The sequence below is a fragment of the Mirounga leonina genome, unplaced genomic scaffold (genome assembly GCF_011800145.1).
Source record: "Mirounga leonina isolate KUSES-001 unplaced genomic scaffold, KU_Mleo_1.0 Mir_115, whole genome shotgun sequence".
Classification (NCBI taxonomy): domain Eukaryota; kingdom Metazoa; phylum Chordata; class Mammalia; order Carnivora; family Phocidae; genus Mirounga; species Mirounga leonina.
This window is the reverse complement of record NW_023270268.1, coordinates 101,441,288-101,467,068: the sequence shown is the minus strand read 5'-3', so window position 1 is coordinate 101,467,068 and position 25,781 is coordinate 101,441,288. Positions and strand designations below refer to the sequence as shown.

General features: G+C 38.4%; 1 protein-coding gene across 1 annotated transcript in view; it reads right to left on the bottom strand.

Annotated features, from left to right (window-relative positions):
- The window catches only part of MYH15 (myosin heavy chain 15), a 150,550-nt gene that overhangs the window by 61,319 nt on the left and 63,450 nt on the right, over positions 1 to 25,781 (bottom strand). The window contains 9 exon segments of the mRNA XM_034990947.1: positions 669 to 789; positions 8,702 to 9,097; positions 11,141 to 11,231; positions 14,166 to 14,302; positions 16,467 to 16,649; positions 17,231 to 17,236; positions 17,682 to 17,917; positions 22,426 to 22,503; positions 22,506 to 22,684. Of these exon segments, the coding sequence (XP_034846838.1) occupies positions 669 to 789; positions 8,702 to 9,097; positions 11,141 to 11,231; positions 14,166 to 14,302; positions 16,467 to 16,649; positions 17,231 to 17,236; positions 17,682 to 17,917; positions 22,426 to 22,503; positions 22,506 to 22,684 (1,427 nt within the window).

Sequence of the window (25,781 nt, the reverse complement as noted above, 5' to 3'; positions counted from 1 at the left end):
TGAGAACAGTCAAATGTCACCTTCTCAACAAGGCCTATACTGACATCCCCCAGATATCTGTTTGATTAACCCTCATCTTCAAGTCTCTGGAGAATTATTAGAGTATTCCAGGCAGAGGAAAAAGCTAGGGCAAGACCCTAGGATGTGAGTGTGCCTGGTGTGTTAAAAACATAGTCAAGGCAGAATGAGAGAAGGGTAAAGTAGTAGAAGAGGTCAGAGAGATAATGAGGGGCCCAATTACGTGGCCTTTGTAGGCCATTGTACAGACTATGGCTTTTACTAAGTGTAAAAAAAAAAAGTATGGGTTTATTATTGAAAATTAGAAAAAAATGTCTGTTTCAATGAGGTTGACATTATAAAAAGTCATGTCTTATAGGCTGTGTGGACAGCCCCTGCCATCCTTTGATCTTGGCAGTTGCTTCATCCAACTGCATATTGCTTTTCTCCTTCCTGAAGGAAGCTGGGCAGAGCCTCCCAAACCAGCACAGAGGTAACCCTCACCAGACAAGAGCGTATCTGTGGACAAGGTTAAATCAGAGGCTGCATTCCTCCCCTAGAATCTTTAAATGCTCACTCCGTTTCAGTGACTGACTGATCATCTCAGTTGTCCCTCCACCAGGCTGCTGGGACTGAGGCTCACTCACACCCAAAGCAGCACATTTACTTACCTTTCTCACTCCATAGCTTTGTCTTCTGTGCTTTCAGGTCATTTACCAACTGAGTCACTTCATCTAGTTTTGCATTTGCTTCATTCAAGCGCTCTTCATACAGACTACAGAGCTTCTCATAGTCCATGAGCTGAGAATGAAGGGTTGGATATGGTTCATGGAGTCCAGGCTGAAATAGCTGCATAAGAAAGGGGGGTGTGGTTTCTGGGACCCTTGTATTCTCTTCTGCTCTGAAGACCACAGCTAACATTTGGGAAGCTGTATCTTCTAATTTCAGCAAACACAATAAGCTCAAGGTCTGGGCCTTTAAGGGTCCAAATTTCTTAGGCTATAGATGTCCTATAGAAACCCAACTCTCTGGGTATTGGGACACTCTCTAGAATTCTTTGTTCTTCTAAAGGAGGAAACATGCCAAATATTGATGAAGTACATAATTACTTCCTGACATTATATTATATATTTAACCATCTTTCTCTCCCACTAGAATAGGTTTCATGAAAGTAGAGATTCTGTTTGATCACAGAGAATCCCTCAATGCCTAGAATAGTGTCAAGCACATACGAGAAGCTCAATAAACAACTGGGGACAGGCAGAGGAGAGGGAAGGAACAGGGGAAGAAGAAAGGAAATCCAAAGGGCTGACCAAGCAGTATAGAAGAAAGAGGATAGATCTGAGCTGCAATGGCTTAATAATGGAAATTTGAACTGTGAAAGCAACTGCATCCTCTGGATCACTAAGGCTGCAGACTCAAGGTAACCCTGTTGAGTTAACATTTAAATTCTAAACTCCAATTTCTCCGATTGGGTTTTTCGTGCTTGCAGGAAAGGATATGCCATTTGGCCTTTGTACTTCTACCTGATTTAAGTAACCAAACTAACCATTAGATTTCTGCCACACCCTGGAACTAATGCTAGTAAGTTTGAGACTCAAGATTCTTAAACAGGACCAAGAGCTGCCAGATGTAAAGTGGTTGAATCTCCTTTACCTAGCTGTAGCTTGCATACTTGTTATTAATATGATCAGAAATTACATTGGTGGTTCTACAGATCTATAGTTCCACAGATAGCTGTTTGTTTTGCTCTTTACGTATATTAAATCTTAATCCATACAACAGTCCCATGAGATCTTTGTTTCTACAATGAGTGCTACAGAAAAGGAAGAATTAGGGATCACATCAATGGCATTCCAAGAAAATGGTGATGTGTGTGAAATCTGGTGGTGAGCCTAACAGTCTGAATGTTTACCTAATTTGCGGTGGTGTGGCAATGGCCAAGGACCAGAAACATTTAAAAGATGCCAGGTTTAGTCCTCTGGAAAACCCCTAAATCAGCAAAAGCCTTGGAGACCTCCAGCTAGAGCCAACTCTATGTTGAAGATTATTCTCTTCAAGCTTACACTAGTGACAACTCCCAATGAAAAACTACCAGATTGCATCTTCTTATAACCCCAAGGCAGTCTGCTATGCTTGACACAAAATAGGTACTTAATAAATGTTTAAGACAATCAAATTACTGCCTTAGTGGGAGATTGGCCAACATTCCCACTAAAGTTTATTTAGAGGTCATATTCAAGCTTTCCTTATAATCCCCAACCCCCAAATTTACTATTAACTTGGTCAAGATATCATCCACTGATTAGCAAACAAGTAAAGAGCCAAATCAGGTGCATGCTCATTTGGAGGCTGAAGAGGAATGTCATATAGTTCAAGCTCAAAGATGTCCTATAGCACACCCAGGATTGTTGGTGATTGTGCAACTAAACTTGGCAGAGATTTGATGGCCAGCTTCTTATACAATGTCATCAGAATCACGTAGGTTAGAGCCCTGAGGTTAAATGTCAGGCACACTCAAATATCCACTCTCCACTAGCTACTAGAAAAAAGCTATAGTAGTGAAATATGTAACGGTCTTTAGATGGTCTGAAATTTTTAATTATATTTTGAATGTTGAATAGTTTGCTCTCATTCTTAAAAGCAATTTGACAAAGTTGGCACACTCTTTTTTTTTTTTTCATCAAAATATCCCTCAAGAGTTCAGACTGACTCTGTTTTATAAATGTATGTATCTGCAGAGTAGGTAGCCACCTGGGTACACAGAAAAGACACTTGCTCTTAGGCATAGCTTCGTATGGTAGGTATTTCATGGGCAATGTTAACCACTGGCAGAGCCTTTTCAATCTACAATGTATTTTTTATAAGCAGGATCTGCAAAAGACATTGAAATTGTTTATCTAAAGGTAGCCTATACAGGGACATATCATTCAAATGGGTTGTAACTGAAGGTATAAATTCAAATTTAAGCACAAAGGATAGGCACTAAATTTTCATACCGGGAAAGAAGAGGTTAATGGAATAATGTATATTAATCTTAAAGCTGATTCTTAAAATGCAGCCTAAAAATGCTGTCTCCCAAAAATGCAGGAACCAATGGGAATTCAAAATAATCAAGATAATTGTGAGATTGCCTATAACTTCTAAATTTCCCTGGGCTTCTCTGTCAGCATAATATACTTTTTGAAAATGCTTCAGTTTCCACTGTACCACTGAGTATTGGCATTCCTGGCATTATAATTCAGGAAAAGATGAAATAAACAATTCAAGAAAAATTTCAGTGTAATGTATATGCCTATGAGAGTGAACAGAATCAATTTATCTCACCAAGAAATATTTACAGCAGCAGCGGAATGTAGCCACCACCAACATAAACAGGATTGGGAGTTGAGGCCCATCTCTACCATAATTGTATGACCTTGGGTAGTCACTGAACCTATGAGCCATAGAATTCCCAAGAGGCATATGTAGAAGTTAATGATAGTACTTGAGTATACAGGTTATGCATATCATGTACTGAGTATGAGTAAAATAAGACCTAGTTTCTGCCTTAGAGATGCTTTCTATTTAAGCAAAGTTAAAAGACTATATAATGCAGTAGTACAAGAGGGATCCCAAAAGTGCTACAGTAATTCTGAAACAGATAAAGTCTCAATATGGAAAGTTGAACTTGAGCATTCCAGGGAGAGGGCTTAGTTTGGAAAAGGCATATTGGTGGAAAAAGGATATTTGATGGAAGGCAAACATTCTAGCTTGGCTGAAATAGAAGGCCCATGAAGCAAAGTAATGGAATCTAAAACTGGCAGGGCAAATTGAGTCAGATCACAGGCCAAAGGGTACTTTGAAAAGCAGCAGTTTGGAGTTCACTGTTAAGCAGGGACATGATTCTATAAAGCCATGTCTAGAGATATTCATATAGATACTATATAGGATAGATTGAAACAAAGAAAAACTAGAAGCAAAAAAGATAATTTAGGAAACCACTTTAATAGTCCAGTTAAAAGGTAATGAAAGTCCTACCTGCATGTGAGAATAGAATGGAAAACTGTAAGACAGTGAAGAATTGACCTGCTGTAAGAATTGATTGGAAAGCAAAGAACAAGAGAGGAAACAAATAATCAATTACAGGCCTAGAGCCTGGGTGATGGGAAGAAACAGGGTTCCAGTGACAGAAATGTCCAGAAGAAACACCAGATTCAGAAGAAGTTGATGAGTTTGGTTTTAGACACACGTATTTGAGGAAAGGAAGACATCACTGATCTTTGAAAGAACAACTTAAGAGAATACTTTTAAGAAGAGCAGGGGTAATAAAAGACAGCAGGGGTTACAGGATTGAGGAGGTAGTGAGGCATATATATCTGCTGGTGGGAGCTAGCTTCCTAACATGGCTCCCCAATGACCAACACCCTTGGTATTTACACTTTTGTATAGATGCCTACCCTTTGACTTCTAACTGAATCACTCCACTGCACTGTAAGTCTGCCTCACTAGAATTGTTGCAGCATCTGTCTTGGTCTCTTGCAATACTTGCTCTTGTGCCCTAAATTGCCTTGTAAGAAGTCCAGGTCCCCCATGTTTGCCATGCTATGAGGAAACCCACACTAGCCACATGGCAAGAAAGATTTCCAACTAGCCCCCAGCCATTCTAGTTAGTTGTACAGCCCAGGAGCCAGACATGAGAATGAATAAACCTTCAGATGACTCCAGTCTCAACTGCCATCTGAGCTAAGCCTGTCAACTCCAGAACCAAGAGAGATGATAATAAATTGCTGTTTCAAGCTACAAGGGTTGGGGATGATTTGTTATACAGCAATGGATAAATGGAACAATACTCTTTGGTTAAGGAGACAGAGGCGGATATGGATAGACTTTGCTTTCCTCTTCCTAGTATCCAAGGAAAAGTTTTTCTTATTTTGGTTTGTTTTTGCAATGGGTGAATAATGGTTATGTGGAAAAATTTTTTATTCTTTGGGACAAGAAAGAAAGAAATGGATGAGTATAAGAAAAATATAAGGTGAAGAGAGAAGTTATACTGAATGGTCTTGATCTTATCAGTTAGGTCTTACCATTTATTGAAAAGGATTTAGAAAGTCAGGGTTAGAATCTGAGGGAGGATTTTGTTTAAAATAAAACAGTGAATTAGAAGAATAAAGAACTTCTGAGCAGCAATGAAATTCTAGAGGAAATTGGAAAGTATGAAATTCATATCTAATTAGTATGGATTTACGGTGAACCTATCAACAGTTTTATGACTATGAATTCCTACTAAGACGTGCAGAAACAGAAGAATTCCTGAGGATAAACAAGAGGCACAGTAGACTATAAAGAGTAAGGACTTCTAGAGACTCATTTGGGCTGAGGAAAGCAAATGAAGCCTACAGGGCATGGAGGAAGAATGCTTTCATTGCTGAGAGAAAGAGGAGTCCACATAAAAGGAAGACTACAGAAGAGAAAGAGGAGAGAGGACTTAAATCTTTACTAGATTTACATTCTAAGATAATTGAGGGTGGGATGGCAGGGATAGTACGGAGAAAGAAAGGGAAGGAAAAGCAGGGTGGTTGTGTTTCTTTCTACTTAATGAGCTTTTTAAAGGGAATTAATGCTAAATATTTTAGGAGTCACTCAGTCTTTCTGAAGAAATGCTACATTTTTCTGGCTATAGTCCATGAAGGTTAAATTTTATTGTTGGTTTGTCTCTTTCCCAGATAACTTTACAAATTCTGCTCACAAGGAGAATGTGACTCTGGCTACAGACATACCTTGGAGATATTGCAGGTTCAGTGCCAGACCATGCAATAAAGGTAATATCATAATAAAGTGAGTCAGCGAATTTTTTGGTTTCCCAGTGCTCATAAACTATATTGTAGTCTATTAACTGTGTAATAGCATTATATCTAAAAAAATGTGTATGCCATAATTTAAAATGCTTTATTGCTAAAAAATGCTAACCATCATCTGAGCTTTCAGTGAGTCATAATCTTTTTGCCGGTGGAGGATCTTGCTCAACGTTGATGGCTGCTGATTGATCAAGGTGGTGGTTGCTGAAGGTTGGGGTGTCTGTGGCAATTTCTTAAAATAAGACAACAATGAGTTTTGACACAATTGACTCTTCCTTTCATAAATGATTTCTGTGTAGCATGTGATGCTGTTAGATTGCATTCTACCCATGGTAGAACTTCCTTCGAAATTGGAGTCAATCCTTTCAAACCCTGCTGCTGTTTTCTTTATCAATTAAGTTTATGTAATATTCTAAATCCTTTGTTACCACTTCAACAGTCTTCACAGCATCTTCACCAGGAGTAGATTCTGTCTCAAGAAACCACTTTCTTTGCTCATCCATAAATAGCAACTCCTTAGGTTAAAGTTGTGTCATGAGATTGCAGCCCTTCAATCCCATCTTCAGGCTCTACTTCTAATTCTAGTTCTCTTGCAATTTCCACCACATCTTCAGTTACTTCCTCCAGTGGAGTCTTGAACCTCTCAAAGTTATCCAGAAGGGTTTGGAACCAACTTCTTCAAAACTCCTGTTAATGTTGATATTTTGACGTCTTCCTATGAATCATGAACGTTCTTAATGTAGAATGTTCTTAATCTAGAATGGTGAATGCTTTCCAGAAGATTTTCAATTTACTTTGCCCAGATCCATCAGTGATGGATCTGTGGCAGCTATAGACCTAAAAAATGTATTTCTTAAATCATGAGATTTGAAAGTCAAAATGACTCCTTGATCCATGGGCTACAGAATGGCTGTTGTGTTAGCAGGCATGAAGACAACATGAATCTTGTTGTATATCTTCATTAGAGCTCTTCGGTGACCAGCTGCATTGTCAATGAGTAGTACCATTTTGAAAGGAATTTTCTTTTCCAAGCAGTAGGTCTCAACAGTGGGCTTCCAATATGTGCTATCATTCAGGCTTTGTCTTTCCATTCCTATAGCACAGGCAAAGTAGATTTAGCACAATTCTTAAGGGTCCTCAGGTTTTCAGAATGGCAAATGAGCATTAGCTTCAACTTTAGCCCCTAAAGTTAGCCTGTCCTTTGAAGCCAGGCATTGCCTTCTCCTCTCTAGCTATGAAAGTTCTGGATGGCATCTTCTTCAAATAGAAGACTGTCTACATTGAGTTTCTTTGATTAGGGTAGACACCTCCATGAATTACTTAAGCCAGATCTTCTGGAAAACTTGCTGCAATTTCTACATCAGTACTTGCTGCTTCACCTGGCACTTTTATATTATAGAGACAGCTTCTTTCCTTAAGCCTCATGAATGAACCTCAGCTAGCTTCAAACATGTCCTGCAGCTTCCTCACCTCTCTTGGCCTTCACAGAATTGGAGAGTTAGGCCCTTGCTCTGGATTAGGTTTTAGCTTAAGGGAATGATGTAGCTGGTTTGATCTCCTATCCAGACCATTAAAACTTTCTCCATTATCAGCAATAAGGCTGTTTCACTTGCTTATAATTCATGTGCTCACTGGAGTAGCACTTTTAATTTCCTTCAAGAATTTTTCCTTTGCATTCACAAGTTGGCTAACCATTTGGCACAAGAGGCCTAGCCAACTTTCAGCCTGTTTTGGCTTCCAAAATGCCTTCCTCACTAAGATTAATCATTTCTAGCTTTTGATTTAAAGTGAGAGATGTACAACTCTTCCTTTCACTTGAACACTCAGAAGTCATTTTAAAGTTATTAATTGGCCTAATTTCAATATTGTTGTGTCTCAGGGAATAGAGAGGCCTAAGGAGAGGGAGAGAGGAGAATGGCCATTTGGCAGAGCAGTCAGAACACACACATTTATCGATTAAGTCTGCCTTCTTATACTGGGCATGGTTCTTGGTGCCCCCAAACAATTACAACAATAACATCAAAGATCACTGATCATAGATCACCATAATAAATATAATCATAATGAAAAAGTTTGAAATGTTGTGAGAATTACCAAACTGTGGCACAGAGACATGGAGTGAGAAAATGCTGTTAGATAAATGGCACCAATAGACTTGCTCAACTTAGGGCTGCCACAAGCTTTCAATGGTAAAAAAACACAGTATCTGTGAAGCACAATGAAGCAAAGCTCAATAAAATGTTGTATGTATTTGTTCTGCTTAACCTAACATAAGCCTTTTCTCAAATACCAGAAGGTAGGATGGCCATTACCTGTGATCTGATACTAGTCATTTGATAAAAGAGCTTGTACTGTATGGACTAATGGGCTCAGTGAAGAAAGAACATATGGTGAAACGTCCTTCTAAGTGCTGGCTGGTGAAAGAGGTGCCAGAAAAGATGAGGGGGAAAAGGTCTCTCCTGTTAGCAAAGCTCTTTTTGTCCACCATTCATTGAGACAAACACTAGAGTGTCTGAGCCACCCCCAAGGAGTGTTCCCACTCAATGCCATTTTTCAAGAGAGACACACCACTCACATAACTAGTGGCTTCACTTTTCACCCTACTTATTTATGTCATCACCAGAAAGATCCACAAGAAACATGGACTGGAATTCCAATAAAACCAGAAGCTACTATCAGGCTACATTAAGGTAATAGCCACGTGACCTTCACAATGTCCACTGAGATTAAGCCAGATTCTAGTCAATCTAAAGAACTATAGCCTCCATTAGCAAACACCTCAAGTCACCAATCTTGTTTATTTTTCTTTCCCTTCCCCTCCCCCACCTACTTTCATGTTCTGAAGTCTGTAAAGTAGACTTAGGAATGTTTACCTTAGCTCTGGTCATCTGCTCAACATTGGTCAGGAGGTCATCCACTTCTAGCTGCAAGTCACTCTTGTCTTTTTCTAATTTCTGCTTGACCTGTTGTAAATTTTCAAGCCGACCTTGGAGCTCAGCCAGGCTGTCTGCATGTCTCTTCTTCAAAGTGGCAGAAGTTGCCTCGAAGTACAGTGTAGCCTCTTCCATGTCTCAGTGAAGCTTCTGAAATTTTGTTTCCTGTTTCTTAGTTATGTCCAGTTGAGCCAAACTGGTACCTCCTGCCTCCTCCAGCCTCTCATTCAAGGCTTCCAATTCTTGGGTGAGGTCAGCTCTCTCCCTTTCCATCTTAGCTCGGGTGGTCCTTTCAACTTCCAGTTCCCTTTTTAAAGCCTGTATCTTTATCTGTAGCAATAAATAATTTTGACTTTTATAAAGCACTTGTAGCATATTTTATACTGAAGAGCTTTACTGTACTTTTTATACATTTCTCAACACTAAGAAAAGTCACATAACACTCTTGGTTCCCATTTTATACAAAGAAGATGGAATACAGAGAGATTAAATTATTTTCTCCAAATCAGTACAAAAACCAGAATTCAAATGTGCAGTTCCTCCAGATCTCCCAGTCCTTGGTGATGAGCAACTTCATAAATTCTATACATGGACGGGAAACTACAGTAAAGAGCACTTTCCAAAGCAATAAGGAAACATTTTTCATACAACAAGAAAAAAATTTAAAGAGATTTAATAAAAACTAACACGATGAATTTTATATACAATACCTCACTCCTCTAGAATTAGTTTACCAATCTCAATTATTGGGAACTTGGGCAAATATCTGAAGAATAGAATGAATATCTCTGATATCCAATATCCAAGCAACTCACTCATAAGAAAGAGCATCAATGTAATTTTACACACAATTCTGACAAACTTGGTTACTTGGCTCCTTAGTCTGCAGGTGATTTCAAGTACCAGGAAATCTGATGTAACAAATGAGAATTGGTGGAGGAATGAGGACTGCTACCATGAATAGTAATCTGATACTATTAGAGGAAGAATTACCAGATAAAGGAAATTAGTGATAAGAACCCCCAGAGCCCAAAACCCTTTTAGTGTAAGGGCAAATAGCTCTACAAATCTTGATAGCATCATTGGAATACAGGGAGGCCACTGATGTTCATTAACATTGCCTTTAATAATTAGGCATAGATTAGGGGTGAAAAAGGATAAGATCTATTTTAGAATATGTCTTCCTTTCCTTTAAATAAGAGTACCATGGCTAGAGAATGCTGATTTCTAGATCATGCCAATACGTAGGCTACCAGATCTGTAGATGAGTTATGACAGAAAAGGTGCTAAAAAAATGTATGACTTCCACACCCAAGTAAACACGATCACCTTCCAACGAGTTATTTTGGGATCCAATAACTTTATCCCAAACAATACTATCATTAAACCAAACATTTCTGAAGCATCTCCTCAGAAATAATCTTTAGAGCATTTTTTTAAGTCATCAAGGGAAGAGAATTTGTCTTTTGGATAAACTGAAACTTCTGAGTCTTTTTATTTTGGATAAAGTCAAGTATCATTTGAAGACAAGCCCGGTGAATATGATAGATAATCGCTTGGAGATTAATATTGTGTTTGAAATCATGCCTATAAATCAGTGAGACTGACTTTCTTATTCAGCTCAAAATGTCTCAGAAAATAATTATCAGAAAGAGGCTCAAAATTATTTTGAGTAATGGCTATATTACTGAGATAAATATTTAGCTCCAAAGGAAAGACATCTATCATACAGATGTATATGCATACAGCATATGTAAGGAGTTATATATATGTGTGTGTATGTATATGTATATACCCATACATACTTATATTACTCTATAACATGGTCAAATAGTATAAAACAGCTACCTGGTCTAAAACTTATAAATAGCTTCCCATTATTAAATAATGTTTTGAGACTACAAGTAGATACAAAACAGATTTTCAGCACAGAAACGGAATTGCCTTCTAATCACAAAGACTAATCATTATAAAAAATTAAATTGCTAACACTGAATGCTTACCATGGATCAGGCTCTATGCTTACCACTTAAATGTAGTGTTGCATTTAATAAATTAGCTCAAGGTTGTCAGGAAGATTAATAACTGAAAAAATAAATGCCTAGGATTTTAGCACAATGTTTGGTTCACCGCAAATATTCAACAAATTATCTGTGTTTTTATAGATAAGAAAATCTAAGTTTAAAAAGTAATTTTCCCAAGTCACCTATCTGGGGAATGCCACAGTCTCCCTTCTTAACCACTGCTCTTTTCTGCTTCTGTCCATAGTTGGCTAAGCGTATGGATACCCTGACAAAGCATTTGTTACTGAAGTACCTATTATCACCCGTGAATCTACATATAGCTACACACAGGTATTTGATAAATGATTACCTGAAGCTCTTTAGCCATATTTTGAAGCTGAGCCACCAGGCCTTTCTCCTTCTCCACCTTTAAATTCATCTGATTCATTTCTAGTTCTTTCCTGTTAGGGAAAAATGTATCAAATGGAATTGTTTAGAGTGATAACATTTGGCTTGAATATTTTAAAAATTATACTAATGACACATGAATTCATTCTCATTGCAAAAACTCAACTATTATATCTATATCTGAAATCTCCTTGGCTATCACACCCAATCTTTGTTCCTTCCCTAGAGGTAAACACCATTATCAGTTTGGTATGAATCCTTCCAGACATTTTTCTAAGTATTGACATACATTTGTGCTTATATATCGGTAGAAATAGTTTCATTTTCTTTACTGTGAAAGGTATAATATGGTATGTATTTGTATTTATAGTTCCATAACTTATTTTTAACCCAGTAACACATTGGAGGTTTTTCCATGTCTTATTTTTAACCCAATAACACATTGGAGGTTTTTCCATGTTGGCCCACACAAAAATGACTTCATTTAAAAATTAACTGTGACATACTATTCCATGATTTAGACATGTTGTAATTTATCCATTTCCCTATTAATAAGCCCTTAAGTTTTCCCTAATATTTTCCTTTTGTAAATAACACTGTTCATATCCATGCCCTCTTGTGTACACGTGAGTGTTTCCTTAGAGTGGCTACAAAGCAGGGAATCCCTGGGTCAAGTATAAGTGTGTGCTTAAAATTATATAACCCTGCCCTTTGCCCTGCAATAGCAGTGTGAGATTATTCCTCTACATTTACACTTAATATTAGCATACTTCTAAATTTTTCCTAGTCGGAGAGAGATTAGAATGTCTTTCTTTTTAACGTCTTTATTTAACAGTGAGGCAGCATCTTGTCAACTATGAGGAATCAAAAATGGCCAAGGAGCCAAATAAACCACCTGGTGGTATCCTTTAATCATTTGTCTGCTAGGCTGTTCATATAATTATTGAACTATAGATTTCCTTTTAGTATTCTTATTTTCTGATTTCTGCTGCAAATATTTCTCCCATCTTATATAATTTGTTCTGATTTTGTGTTGTGTTTTGCCACATAAATGTTTAAATATTTGATATCATTAGATGTATCAAAATATTCTTTTTCTGTCTTTGGCTTTTGTCACTTATTCTAGAAAACTTAACCTGCCATTTTACCCAAGACCTTTCACCTATATTTTCTTCCAATGATTTTTGTTGTCTTTATTGTGGTAAGAACATTTAACATGAGATCTACTCTCTTAACAAATATTTAAGTGCACAATACACTAATGCTAACTGTAGGTACGTTGTTGTACAGCAGATTTCTAGAACTCAGTCATCTTGCATAACTGAAACTTCATACCTGTTAAATAATATCCCTATTTTCCACTCCCTCCAGCCCCTAGCACTCCCCGTTCTGCTCTGTTTCTACAAGTTTGACTATTTTAGATGTCTCATATAGATACAATCACGAAGTATTTGTTCTTTTATGATTCCCTATTTCACTTAGCATAGTATCCTCCAGGTTCATCTATGGTGTCACATATGGCAGGGTTTCCTTCTTCTTAAAGGCTGAATAATATTCCATTATATGTAGACACCACATTTTCTTTATCCATTTATCCATCAGTGGACAGTTAGGTTGCTTCTGTGTCTTAGCTATTGTAAATAATGCTGCATCTTCTAGTGGTTAGCCTTGTTTTCACATTTAATTCTTTAATGCAACTGGATTTTGTGTGTGTGAATAGTGCGAGGTAGAAATTTAACTTTCATCTCAGACAATGAATAGCTAATGATCTCAGCACCATTTATTAAGTACTCTATCCAGTCATCACTAATTCGAAATGCCACCTTTATCATGTATTTTTTATATATACATAGGTCCATTTAGAGAAAAAGTTTTATAGTTAAGTTGTACCTTTCTAAAAACACAGATTTCTAAAATGCCAGAGCTCTTTGACTTAGGGCCTACAAGGACATGGGGCATCATCTTCACTTTGCTGAGCTGAAACGTCATCTTAAAATTGAATGCTCAGGGACCTCTATCATAGTTTCAAAGTTCCACACATTTATAGGATTACTTATTTCTTCTTTTCCAAACATCTATCAAGTCCAGTAACTTCTTAGAGTATTAATCAAGCCTGAACATGAGCATGTATCATGGCAACTCACGCACACAGAAAAACCAGAGACTCATAGCTACTCACTTGACTCTCTTCTCTTCTTCCCTGTAACCCTAGTGAACGACACGTTCCCAGCTTTATCCTGGTCTTACCTCACTCTTGGGCCTCACTGCTTCCCCCTTTTATTTGATCTATTCGCAATAACTTGAAAATCCCTAATGGTTAGAATTAAAGTCTAGCTAAGCAGGGGATGACAAGACAAGATGAGAAAGTCCATTTCACTGAGTAGTGAAACTAAACTGAGGGCCCATTTTGCCCTAAGTTCATGTGAGCCGAAAGTTCCACTAATTTTCATTGTTATGTTTTGCTTTAAATTTTAAGATTGGATATTTCTATGGTAAATTAGTTGATAGAAAAGCTATATAAATAACAATGAAGTTATATCTGGTAAACTTTTTTAAAGTGACCAGAGGCCTGTATTGAACTTCACATCAGGATTTTTTTGTTTTTATTGGGTTTTTATTATTATTATTATTTACATTTATTCCAGTGGTTTCATCATGAGTAAAAGAGGTGAGCCATTCTTATCTTTGGACTTGTAGCCTCAAATTTCAATAATTCACATCTCATATGCATTACACCTTTCTTTCCCACCTGCTAGTCAGATACCTTCTCAGTCATATTCTTCTCAATTATGCATTTACTCTCTTTTTACAACCATATAATAAAGTCCAGCAAAAAAAAAAAAAAAAATCATTTCCTAGGCTTGTTATCTTCCCCTACAGGTCTTAAGACATCTGGCCCTGGAGTCATGAGGATCAATGACATGAGAGAGCAGTTCCTTCCGCCCTAAGGTCTTCCGGAATGTTGCGTCAACAGCAAGGTGGCTTACTTGCTCAGCTTCTCTGCCAGTTGCACCTGGCCGCTCTCCAGGTGCTCCATACTCACACACTGCAGCTTAAAATCGCCCTCCAGTTTGCTCTTTTCCCTCTCACAGTTCATTCTTGCTTTCCTCTCCTGACCTTCAAGCTGACAAAAGGAGGTATTATTTAGCCAAATAAATTGGTAAAGTTTATACTTCACTAGATGTGTTCATGAACACTTACCTTCTGAAAAAAGAAAGAAAAATACAAACACATATTATGTAAATGATGCCCAGCTGTGTAGATATCTTAAAATAAATATTGCATGCATTGATAAGACAACAAAAAATCTAGAAATTACAGTGATGAAAGACAACTTTGGAGATTAAGGAGTATGAGCTCTGTCCTAAGAAAGGAGCCAATAATAAAAGCCAGGGAGCCCTTATTTGATTATTTCTCACTGATGGGAAGCCCACTTCTTCATACGGCAGCTCATTTCATGGGTGGATAAGTCCATTTACTCAGGAGTGCTTCCTCATAAGAAGCCAAAACATTCTCTGTAAATTCTTCCCATGAGTCTAAGCTCAGCTCCCTGGAGCAACACCAAGAAAATCTATCTCCACACAATCATCTATGAATATGAGGCAGCTGTCCTGAATCTCCCAACTCAGTATCACAGACCCTTTCATACACATCTCACATGGCATGACTTCCACACCTCCTATTTTCTAGTCCATAACATTATGTCAGATTCTGGTTCCCCACCAGGGTGGTCGGAACTGTCAAAAGTTCAACAGGTCAACTTAGCACTGTCAACAATATTGAGGTTGGTTTAGCAGGAGGCTAGATAACAGTTACAGTATGGCTATTTGTTCACGGATATATTGAAATGTTTACTTTTCAGCAATAGAAGCTATTTCCTGTAACCAGCAAAATATATGAAATTCAAACAGGAGGAGGAGGGAGAATTTCTGGAAGGAGTGTGTAAAAACCTGAAAGTAGATGAACTCCTGGAGAGAACAAGTGAGTGTGTGTGCTTGTGTGCGTGCGTGAGAGCGTGCTAAAGAGCAAGCGAGCAAGCAAGCAAGCGAGCAAGCGAGCGAGAGAGCGAGAGAGTGCACGTGCGAGCACACACATACACAGTAAATCCTCATATTGAGGCTTTGTGAGACACACAATCAGTGGAAATAGGAAGAAAATTGAGACAACGAACAGGTAATAGAGGAAACTGATAGAAAGACATGAGGAAAAAGAAGTAATTCGAATAAAAAACCACACCACCCTTGTCAGCAATTTTATAAAGGCTAAGCTTTTGGAACTAATAAGAGAGTGAACGCATCAGCTCTGGCAGCTGGGGGCGGGAAGGAAGAACCGTGAAGCTACCGTGAAGAATGGTTTGAAACATCTTTATTGGGCGCCTGGGCGGCTCAGTTGGTTAAGCGACTGCCTTCGGCTCAGGTCATGATCCTGGAGTCCCGGGATCGAGTCCCGCATCGGGCTCTCTGCTCGGCAGGGAGTCTGCTTCTCCCTCTGACCCTCCTCCCTCTCATGCTCTCTGTCTCTCATTGTCTCTCTCACAAATAAAATCTTAAAAAAAAAAATCTTTATTTCACGGGGTGTTTGGAGGCAGAACAGGGGACACCAGCTTTAGAATCTTACAAGTATTTTCCCAAAGCATAGGTCGAACACAGCTTGTGATTTACATACCTTTCAATTATAAATAAGCCTCAACACACCACTGGAGACACAACAGGGCTTTTGAACTAATCTTTCAACACTAGTGTCAAAGAGAGAACCAGCATATCTGTCGGGCAAAACACCAGGTTCTGTGGGAGCTATGGGGAAAAACAATCAGTCACTTAGAGGGATAACCCTTTATAATTCCTCTCAATGTTCCTCTCCCACTGCCCAGGGTTGTGTGAAGGCTGCATTTAAAAACTGACAGATTACATGCTGGGGCTTCTCTTACGCAGAAATGGTTCAGTGTACATCAAGAAACAAATAAACCAGGGGTGCCTGCGTGGCTCAGTCGGTTAAGCATCTGCCTTCGGCTCAGGTCATGATCCCAGGGTCCTGGGATCGAGCCCCGCATCGGGCTCCCTGCTCTGCGGGAAGCCTGCTTCTCCCTCTCCCACTCCCCCTGCTTGTGTTCCCTCTCTCGCTGTGTCTCTGTCAAATAAATAAATAAAATCTTTAGAAAAAAAAGAAATAAACCTGTTTCTAAATATTAAAGATACAAGCCATGCTACTAAGTTTTCCCCAAGCTGTCGAGATAAATTAAGTAAAAATCAGAGGTTTGTATACATGCAGACGGCTAACTAGCGAGACACACCACCACCTACCTCATGTACTTGCCGTTCCACTTTCAACTTGGCTTTGCTCAGGCTGCTGAGTTTGTCCTCCTCTGTGAGCAGGTCGTCCAGCGTCTGCTGATGGGCCCCCTGCATGACCTTGGCCACTCTGTTAAGTTTGCTCATATGCTCATTTAGAGACTCCACTTCCTCAGTCAGGTTCTTGACCCGTGGGAAGAAGACAGTGAGAGCAGCATTAGAGGTTCCACTGACAGGGTGGGCATAACGCTAGGGGCTATTTCAAGTACAGTCTCAAGAGGAATCCAATGTCAGAAAGAACCAAAGTTAGCTAAATTCCCAATATATTTTAAAAACTCTAAATTCACTCTTTCTTACACACACACACACACACACACACAGACTTAGGGAATGGGGTATTCTGGCAAAGCAGATATCAAGATAGCTTATTTGATGGCCAGGTTTCAGAGCGTCGTATTATTATATAACAAGAACACCACAAAAGGTAGTTTTCTGAGTACTCAAGGGGCATGTAGCAATCTTGTTGTGTCTCGGATCCTGAGCGTGGCAATCAAAGAAGAGTTCCAGCTGTTCAAACATGCAAAAATAGAAGCTGGCTGTATCAGGCCCACATGCTTTTTATGAAAGGGAACCAACGGCCCAAGAGTTGCTATTTAATCGTCTGCCAAAACTACAGTGTCATTCCAGAGACCAGTTGTTTATCAGAGGTTGGATACAGACTCCTCAGCTAGTTTCAATCTGTACACAGAGGCACAAGTTAAAACCCTCAACTGAAATGAACGGAATGTCAAAATCTGTAACTGGAATTAACATCTTCAAGGTCGAACTTCAAATAATTAATGACAGAGCTGGGTTTGTCATCCCAAATCACCTTTCAGTAAAGTGCATCATGCTCGCTCTCCTTCCAAAAAAGGTACTCAGAGGCCCAATGAAACTATTCTGTTCTTTCTACTAGATTTCGGGTATAATAAGATTGAAACAAGTGAAGATGTTTCCTTTGGAAAATTAAGCGGGGTTCCATAAATTTGAATTGGAAATTTGAATCGGGACAGTACAGTTCATCGGACCCTTCATTTTATGCCAGTTTCGACTCGGACTGCTGTAAAGTTGCAGGCTACCGAGTTCATTCTTTTGAGCCGAGCAAGTCTGGTACCGGAACCCGATGGGGGGTGGGATTCGGGCACCCAGGCCTCCCTAACATTATCAAAAAAGTACCTTGTGCTCTGTAGCACGCTTCTCCTTCTGTGACTTCACCAATATTGTTTCCAGGTCATCGATTTCTTTCTTCAACTCGGAACATTCATCTTCGAGCTTCTGCCCCCTGGCAGTCAGCTCGGAATTTATCTCGTCTTCTTCCTCCACCCGCGCAGACAGCACCTTGACTCTGGCCTCCAGCTGGATCTTGGATTTAATCAGCGACTCGCACTGCTCTTCAACATTTGCCAGGGTCTCTTGCTCCTGCCATGATGAGGAGAAAATTGTTGCCAACAGCTGGAAATTTATCAGCTAGACGAAAATGCTGCTTAACGCATAGCAAAGAGATAATTGCCTGCCCTGTGACCAGCACTTTCACCTGCCTTTCCTCAGCAGGTGAAATAAAATTCCCACTTCCCTGATCCTATTGTTGAGAAGTAGAGGAGTTGCTTTGTGCTTGGAGGTGCTTTTGATCTTTCAGGCCATTCAGTAGATTAGATTACCTCTTCTAAAGCACTTAATAGGATCCTGGTGGCCTAAAGGATCTAACATGCCTCCAAAAATCAGTGGCGTACTGCTTAACTCACAGCTTCTGGAAGCATCCACATGGGCATAGAGTTTGAGGTTTGATACCTGCTCAGAATACAGTCTTTTAGGAAAGGAATGTTCCCGCAGACACTAGAATATTTATAATATTATTGTAAGTGCCCTAATGCACTTGTTTTATATAAACATACATATATATATCTTCAACAAGTAGAATTGTATATTTTTTATTTATAGGCTGAATTTAGAATTCATAAATTTTACTTGCAAGTTACTAACTAGATTTCACTATTATTTCCAATGAAAATCTTTTCCTCAATGATTCTGCCAGTGTTAACTTCCACAAATTATACAAGTGTAAAATAGTCTTTCCTTTTATCCTTCCAAATATCCTACCTCCAAGTCTCTATTGATTGACTCAATTGTTCCTATGTTATGGGTCAAATAAAAAAATGAAGAGGTCAATTGCCTTTTTGCTATAAAAAATGTTTTATAACTTTGAACCTCTCTAATTTGTGTTAGAGGCTAAATAAGACCCCTTCTTTGTGAGCAAGTTCTTAATAAATATAGGTCTCATTGCAACATCACATACATCTCCATCTTCCATCTCTAGACCTCATCATTCATCCTTTGCAATATGCCACTCTGGGAAATTTATTATTTTTTAAAGATTTATTTATTTATTTGAGAGTAAAGGGGGTATGCAAGTGGGCAGAGAAAGAATCTTCAAGCAGACTCCCCACTGAGCGTGGAGCCAGATGCAGGGCTCTATCCTAGGACCCTGAGATCATGACCTGAACTGAAATCAAGAGCTGGCCGCTCAACCAACTGAGCCAGTCAGGCACCCCCAGCAATTTTTTCATTATGTTAGTCACCATACAGTACTTCATTAGTTTCTGATGTAGTGTTCCATGATTCATTATTTGCATATAACACCCTGTGCTCATTGCAATACATGCCCTCCTTAATACCTATCACTGGGCTACCCCATCCCTCCACCCCCCTCCCTTCTGAAACCCTCAGTTGGTTTCCTGGAGTCCATAGTCTCTCATGGTTCCTCTCCCACTCTGATTTTCCTCCCTTCACCCCCAGCAATTTATTAACTATCTATTTGCCTGGCTTAAGTTGTTTGGGAGTGCAAACTGGTGCGACCACTCTGAAAAACAGCATGGAGTTTCCCCAAAAAGTTAAAAATAGAACGACCCTATGATCCAGCAATTGCACTACTAGGTATTTACCCAAAGGATACAAAAATATAGATTTGAAGGAGCACATGTACCCTGGTGTTTATAGCAGCATTATCAACAATAGCCAAATTATGGAAAGGGCTCAAATGTCCATTGACTGATGAATGGAAAAAGAAGATGTGGTGTATGGAAAAAGAAGATGTGGTGTGTGTGTGTATATATATATATATATATATATATATATATATATATAATGTATATATATATAATGGATGTGGTGTGTATATATATATAATGGAATACTACTCAGCAATCAAAAGGAGTCTTGCCATTTGCAATGACATGGATGGAGCTAGAGAGTATACTGCTAAGTGAAATAATCAGAAAAAGACAATACCATATGATTTCACTCCTATGTGGAATTTAAGGAACAAAACGGATGAACATAGAGGAAGGAAAAAAAAAGAGGAAAGCAAACCATAAGAGACTCTTAACTATGAGAACAAACTGAAGGTTGCTGGAAGGAGGTGGGTGGGGATGGGCTAGATGGGTGATGTGTATTAAGGAGGGCACTAGTTGTGTTGAGCACTGGGTGTTATATGTAAGTGATGAATCACCACTATATTCTACTCTTGAAACCAATAGTACACTATATCTTAACTAGAATTTAAATAAAAATTTGAGGAAAAAAGAGAAGAAAATGGCAAAATTCTAGGCCATTGATTTCTGGCTAACTCTTAAGAATGGACATCTGTCAACAAATGGGGCTCAAAAAGGCACAGATGGGGAAGGCATAGAATAGTAAATCTCCAAAATCACTGAGGACCAAAAGAAAAGGGATAAATTAAAAACAAACAAAAACGTCAAAGCAGAAAGGGTCCATGCAAATCAGAGAAGCTTTCAATGTTCAGGAAATAATGGGAACATTTGATCTTAGTTCACACCAGGTTGACAAGCAGAATGCTTATTTGCTCTATTCCATTCAGTATGTGTACTGGACCGGTCACCGTCACTGAATGAAGAAGACAGTCCAATCGACCATCATTGATCCCTTCATTAAACACGACAGCAGGATTTGGGGGCCAGCTGAGCAATGGTGTGGCAGGTTAACAGTAGGAACATTCCTTCCCTGAGAGCAGTTAATAATGTTAATCAGAATGGGTTCACTCAGTTCTGCTGGTATTTTGAGTAAGTGAATGATTTGAAAAGAATCTTTGTTTCTTTGATCCCTACTGTGTTCAGTTGTGTCCCTTAAAAATAAATAATAATAAAATAATGTCATAGCTCTGTCAACTTTTAAAATCTCTGTTACAATTTAAACTCATCTCAGCCTTCCTGGGTTTGCCCCCATGGGCTTCCATGGGTTTCCCATGTTCCTCATGCTGATCCTTTATCAGGTATCCCAGGCTTTTACCTACCATCCCCTGCACGAGTTGGGTCCATTTCTATCTCCCATATCAGCCTAGGTAGCACTGGCCACTCTCTCTGTTGACAGGAAGAATGATGAAAGCTGGGAGGTCAGGTCTCATCCAAAGCTGCCTCTCCCCAAGCCACACAAAACATGATATTACAAAAAAACAAAAGGTGATTTTCACAGTATGAATTTAAAGTAGGTTTGGAGTGGGGCTCAGGAATTTGTATTTCTAACAAGTATCCCAGGTGAGGCTGAAATACACTAAAATTCTGAAACCAATATTATGTTAACTGTGTATCAGAAATATGGGTCTGGGGGCACCTGGGTGGCTCAGTCAGTTAAGCATCTGCCTTCGGTTCAGGTCATGACCCCAGGGTCCTAGGATCAAGCCCTACATCGTAGTGGGGGGGCTCAGCGGGAAGCCTGCTTCTCCCTCTCCCACTCCCCCTGCTTGTGTTCCCATTCTCGCTGTGTCTCTCTCTGTCAAATAAATAAATAAAATCTTTTAAAAACAAAAGAAAGAAAAATATGGGCCTGGGTGAAATTCATCTGCAAAATACGGCCATTTGGAACACTGATGAATAGCATAATCCCCAGATAAAAGAATAACTTGGATCAGTCTAAAATTACTAAATTTTCTCTGTTTTCTGTAAGTTCAAAAATCAGGAAAAAATGTTCTATAATTGTATTGTATAAATTGTATTATAAATTGTATATAGTTGTACTGGAACCCAGTATTTTTTAACTTAGCACTGTGGTTAAGTGGGGTGGAGAATATAACAGTGGAGAAAATCTTATCTCTGCCTTTTGGATGTTTGGGGATAAGAGCAGTCCTGGTGATGAGAGAGGAGGAATGTATAAGGCAGTGAGTAATGGCACACCGGTATCAGATTGGAGATGGAGGCTCGGATGCCAAGGCCAAGGGTCTGGAATCTATAATGCACATATTGCAGGATCTGAAACTTATTCATCAGGGAAGCAACATGATGTTTGTTTAAGACAATGGTTCTCAATCCTAACTGGATAGCAGAATCACCCATATAGATTATTTGAACCCACGTAGGGCCTGCTTAATCAAAATATCTGACAGTGGGGTCTACGCATCTTTCTTTTTATTTTTTTAATGCTTCACCAAGAAGTTTGAGGCAAAGCCAATGTTGAGAGCTGCTCTTTTAAGAATTGGACTGATTAGTGAAGTTGATTTGGACTAGGGTAGGGGAAGTAGAGAGACCAAAATCAGGAAAACAACTAGAAGCATACTGCAATAATCCTGAAGATTTCAGGAAAGCTTTTCTCAGGATCTACTAAATCCTGTCTTTTGATTTGCTAATGGATCACACAAAATTTAAATTAAGACTCAGAGCTTCTTGGCTCCCATGATAGATTATGGTGCTTTTATATAGTTAAAACCCATCTAAGAGTTTGTTCCCTTTTCAAAGACATCCTGCCAATGAAATCACTTCACTACGAAACAGGGTGTCTCCTAAAGTGTTTCCATTGTGTTTGGTGAAATGCTATAGTATTTGAAAAGCACATGCCTCATTTTTCTCGAGTGAACACTGCCTGCAAAACAAGGGACTCTAATTAAAAACTTGATGTGAAGAACAAATGGTGGGGCCACTCAGAGCCTGCAGCTGAAGAAGCAGGTCATTCTTTTTCCTAATGAAGGAGAACTGTTTTGCTTTCAGTTCTTCCGAGACTCCGATTTCTCCAAGGTTTTTTGCAGTTGCACACACTCCTCCTTCAGAGCAGCTATCTCCTTTCCCATTCCAGCAGATTTAACAAGAGGCTTGATCTTGAAGAAGAGCCTCATCCAGGGCCAGGTCTTCACAGCCATGAAAACTCTTAGGTTCCGCTGGATCAAAAGAAGAGCATCCCTAAATCAAGAGAGAATAAAGACAAACAAATTAACCCAGACAATAGGAGAGCCATTTTCCCAATTAAGATCCTTAAGAAGCATATCTTTTGAGGAGTCATTAAAATTTCTTATTAGTCTTCAAAGCGCTTCTACATCTGGGCTCTCACTTGATTCTGGCAAAAGCCCTATGAGGGATTTCTGGGGCTAGCAATATTGTGGGCCAGATGCCCCCAAAATATTCCCACTGCACACATCCTTTCAAAGAGAACTGAGCCTGAAAGAGGGTAAGAAAGAAAGAGGGAGCAGAAAACCTTAACGAAAAATCAATGTGTGTATAGCTTGGCCATCTTCATGGAAGGAGGGATCTAGTCTTGGTATTGTAGGGATTTGTATGTTTATATCCACATGGATAAAGAGACAGTCTGAGACTTTCAAAGAACATCACCCTTCATGAAAATAAAAATTAAAAAATTCACCACCGGCACAAAGTGATGTCAAAGAGAAATACATCTGATTTGTTCTGGGCTCAGGGTAAAGAAAAAATTCTACTCCAGGAGGTTTTTTTTTTATCATGGACCAGCACCACTGGAATGTGTGAGGTTTAAATTATACTATCTGATCAGTGCAGATGTATGTAAAAATTCAGCACCATCATTTTTTACACTGGTAATAAATACCCTTTGGGCTTTTGGGAAAGGAAAATGCAAATGTGCACTGAAGTAAATACCCTAAAATCAAGCATCAGAGATTCTATTAAAGTCCCTTTGAAGATGAGCTTACGCTTCAAAATTACAAAACACATATAGAAAAAAAATCAACCATCAGTGAGGGTGAGCAACTATAATAAAAAGTTTGATGAACCGCCCAAGAATTTCAAACAATTGAACAATCTGGTGGAGACCATAAAATAATTGTTAAAAATTCTTAAAGGCATAGAGGAAAGACTTGAAAAAACAAGAAAAAAATAAGCCATTATGATAAAAGGGCAGAAAGATTTGAAAGAGGACCAAATAAAATATCTAATACTGGAAAATATAGTCATTTAAATCAAACACTCAATAGGAGAATTAAGCAGCTGATTAGACACATTGAAAAAAATTGTGAATTAATAATAAGTCCAAAGCAAGTGGAAGGAAGGAAAGAATAAAGAAGGGATCAGAAACTAATAAGTTAGAATAAAATACAAAATGAGAAAAAGGTGATTTATTAGATAGTCTAAATAAACGTCTGACATAAATGATCAAGAAAAAGGAGAGAAGGCAGAAATAAACAATACTAGAAATAATATTTTAAGAATATAATAATCCAGGATTATGCTTTAGAAATATAATTATAGCTATGATAGAGATTAAAAATCATATCTAGCAAATTGGAAAATTTAAAAGAAAGGTACAATTTTTTTAAAGAAACTCATCTAAACTGATTCCAGAAGAAAGGAAAATCTCAATAGGCCTGCAACTGTTAAATAAATGGAATCAAAATTGTAAAATCTATCAAAAAACCCCATCACCAGATTTACGTGGTTTTACAGGCAAATTTTACTACCCATTCAAGGAACAGATAATCAAAATAAATTGTTTCATGTTTTGAAAAGAGGAAACATTCCCCACTTGTTTTATAATGTTGAGGTCATCTTGATCCAAAGTCAGATAATGTAGTAGGAGAAAAAAAATTACCAAACTTACTCATGAACAATGTTGCAAAAATCCTCATGATAATACTATAACCAAACCCATCATTGTATGGAAAAGATATTTCAAAAACAAAGTGGGTTTAACATTTTAAAAAATCTATTAATATAATTCAGTACACTTATAGGTCAATGGGAAAAAACTATGCAATTATTTCACCAGATGCAGAAAAAGAATTTAACCATTTTCCTGATAAAATAGAATAAATGTCCTCCACACAATATATCATACCTACAAAAAGAAAAATCTACAGTCAACATCTTCTTAAAAGGGAAATGCCAGCTTTCCCCAAAGTCAGAAATACGACGAAGTTTGGCAAAAGTCTTTGAAGTCCAAAATACCACAAGTTGGCAACAATATAGAGCAATGGGACTTTTATACACTTCTGGTGAAGAGTAAATTGGAAAGCATTTTAGCAATATCTCATGAAATGGTGTGTAGGCCAAAATCTACTAATTCATACCCTAGAGAAAAGCTACTGAAAGTGCGGGCTCACCAGCTGTTACCCACAAACTCTCAGAGCATGAACCAGCATTTTAAGTAACACTGCCCTCAAGAAACTCCCGCATATGTGCAGGGGCAGACATTTACAAAAATGACGCTACAGAGCTGTTCCAAATAGCAAAAAATTATAAATGAGTTAAATTTACTTGAGTTAGAAAATGGATAAATAAATCATGGTGTATTTGTACAATGGAATACTATATAGCAGTTAAAATCCAGAATCTAGCACTAGATTTATCAACATTAATAAATTTCAAAAATAGTACTGAATATAAAGAACAAATTTCAGGATAATATACAGAATGTTATTTATGTGAAGACTGAAAACAGGCAAATTCATGTAACCTTTTAAGGATATCTGCCTATCTCCATAGGATTCAGATCAAGGCAGAAGTAGACAAGGGGCTTCAACTGTATCTGTTAATTTATTTTTTTTAATGTTGTGAGCAACTACAGAAAAATATGTTAAAGGTATGAAAACATACCTTTATATGTTTTGTATATGAAACATGAACGAAACATGAAATGATAACACAAATTCAGGATCTGGATCAAGGGAGAAATACACAAGGGGCTTCAATTTTGTAAATGTTTTTAAATTGTGAGTGATTATAGAGAAAATGTTAGGAACTGCTAAACTTTGATGATAAGCTCCATGAGTGTGCATTAGGATATTTTCTGTATTTTTTGTGTGTTTGAAATATTTTATAATAATTGTTTAAAGCCGGGGTGCCTGGGTGGCTCAGTCGGTTAAGCACCTGCCTTCAGCTCAGGTCATGATCCCAGGGTCCTCGTATCAAGCCCTGTATTGGGCTCCCTGCTCAGCCAGGAGCCTGCTTCTCCCTCTGCCCCATCCCCCCACACCCCCTCTCCCTGCTCGGGCACATGCTCGTGCTCTCTCTCTCTGTCTGAAATAAATAA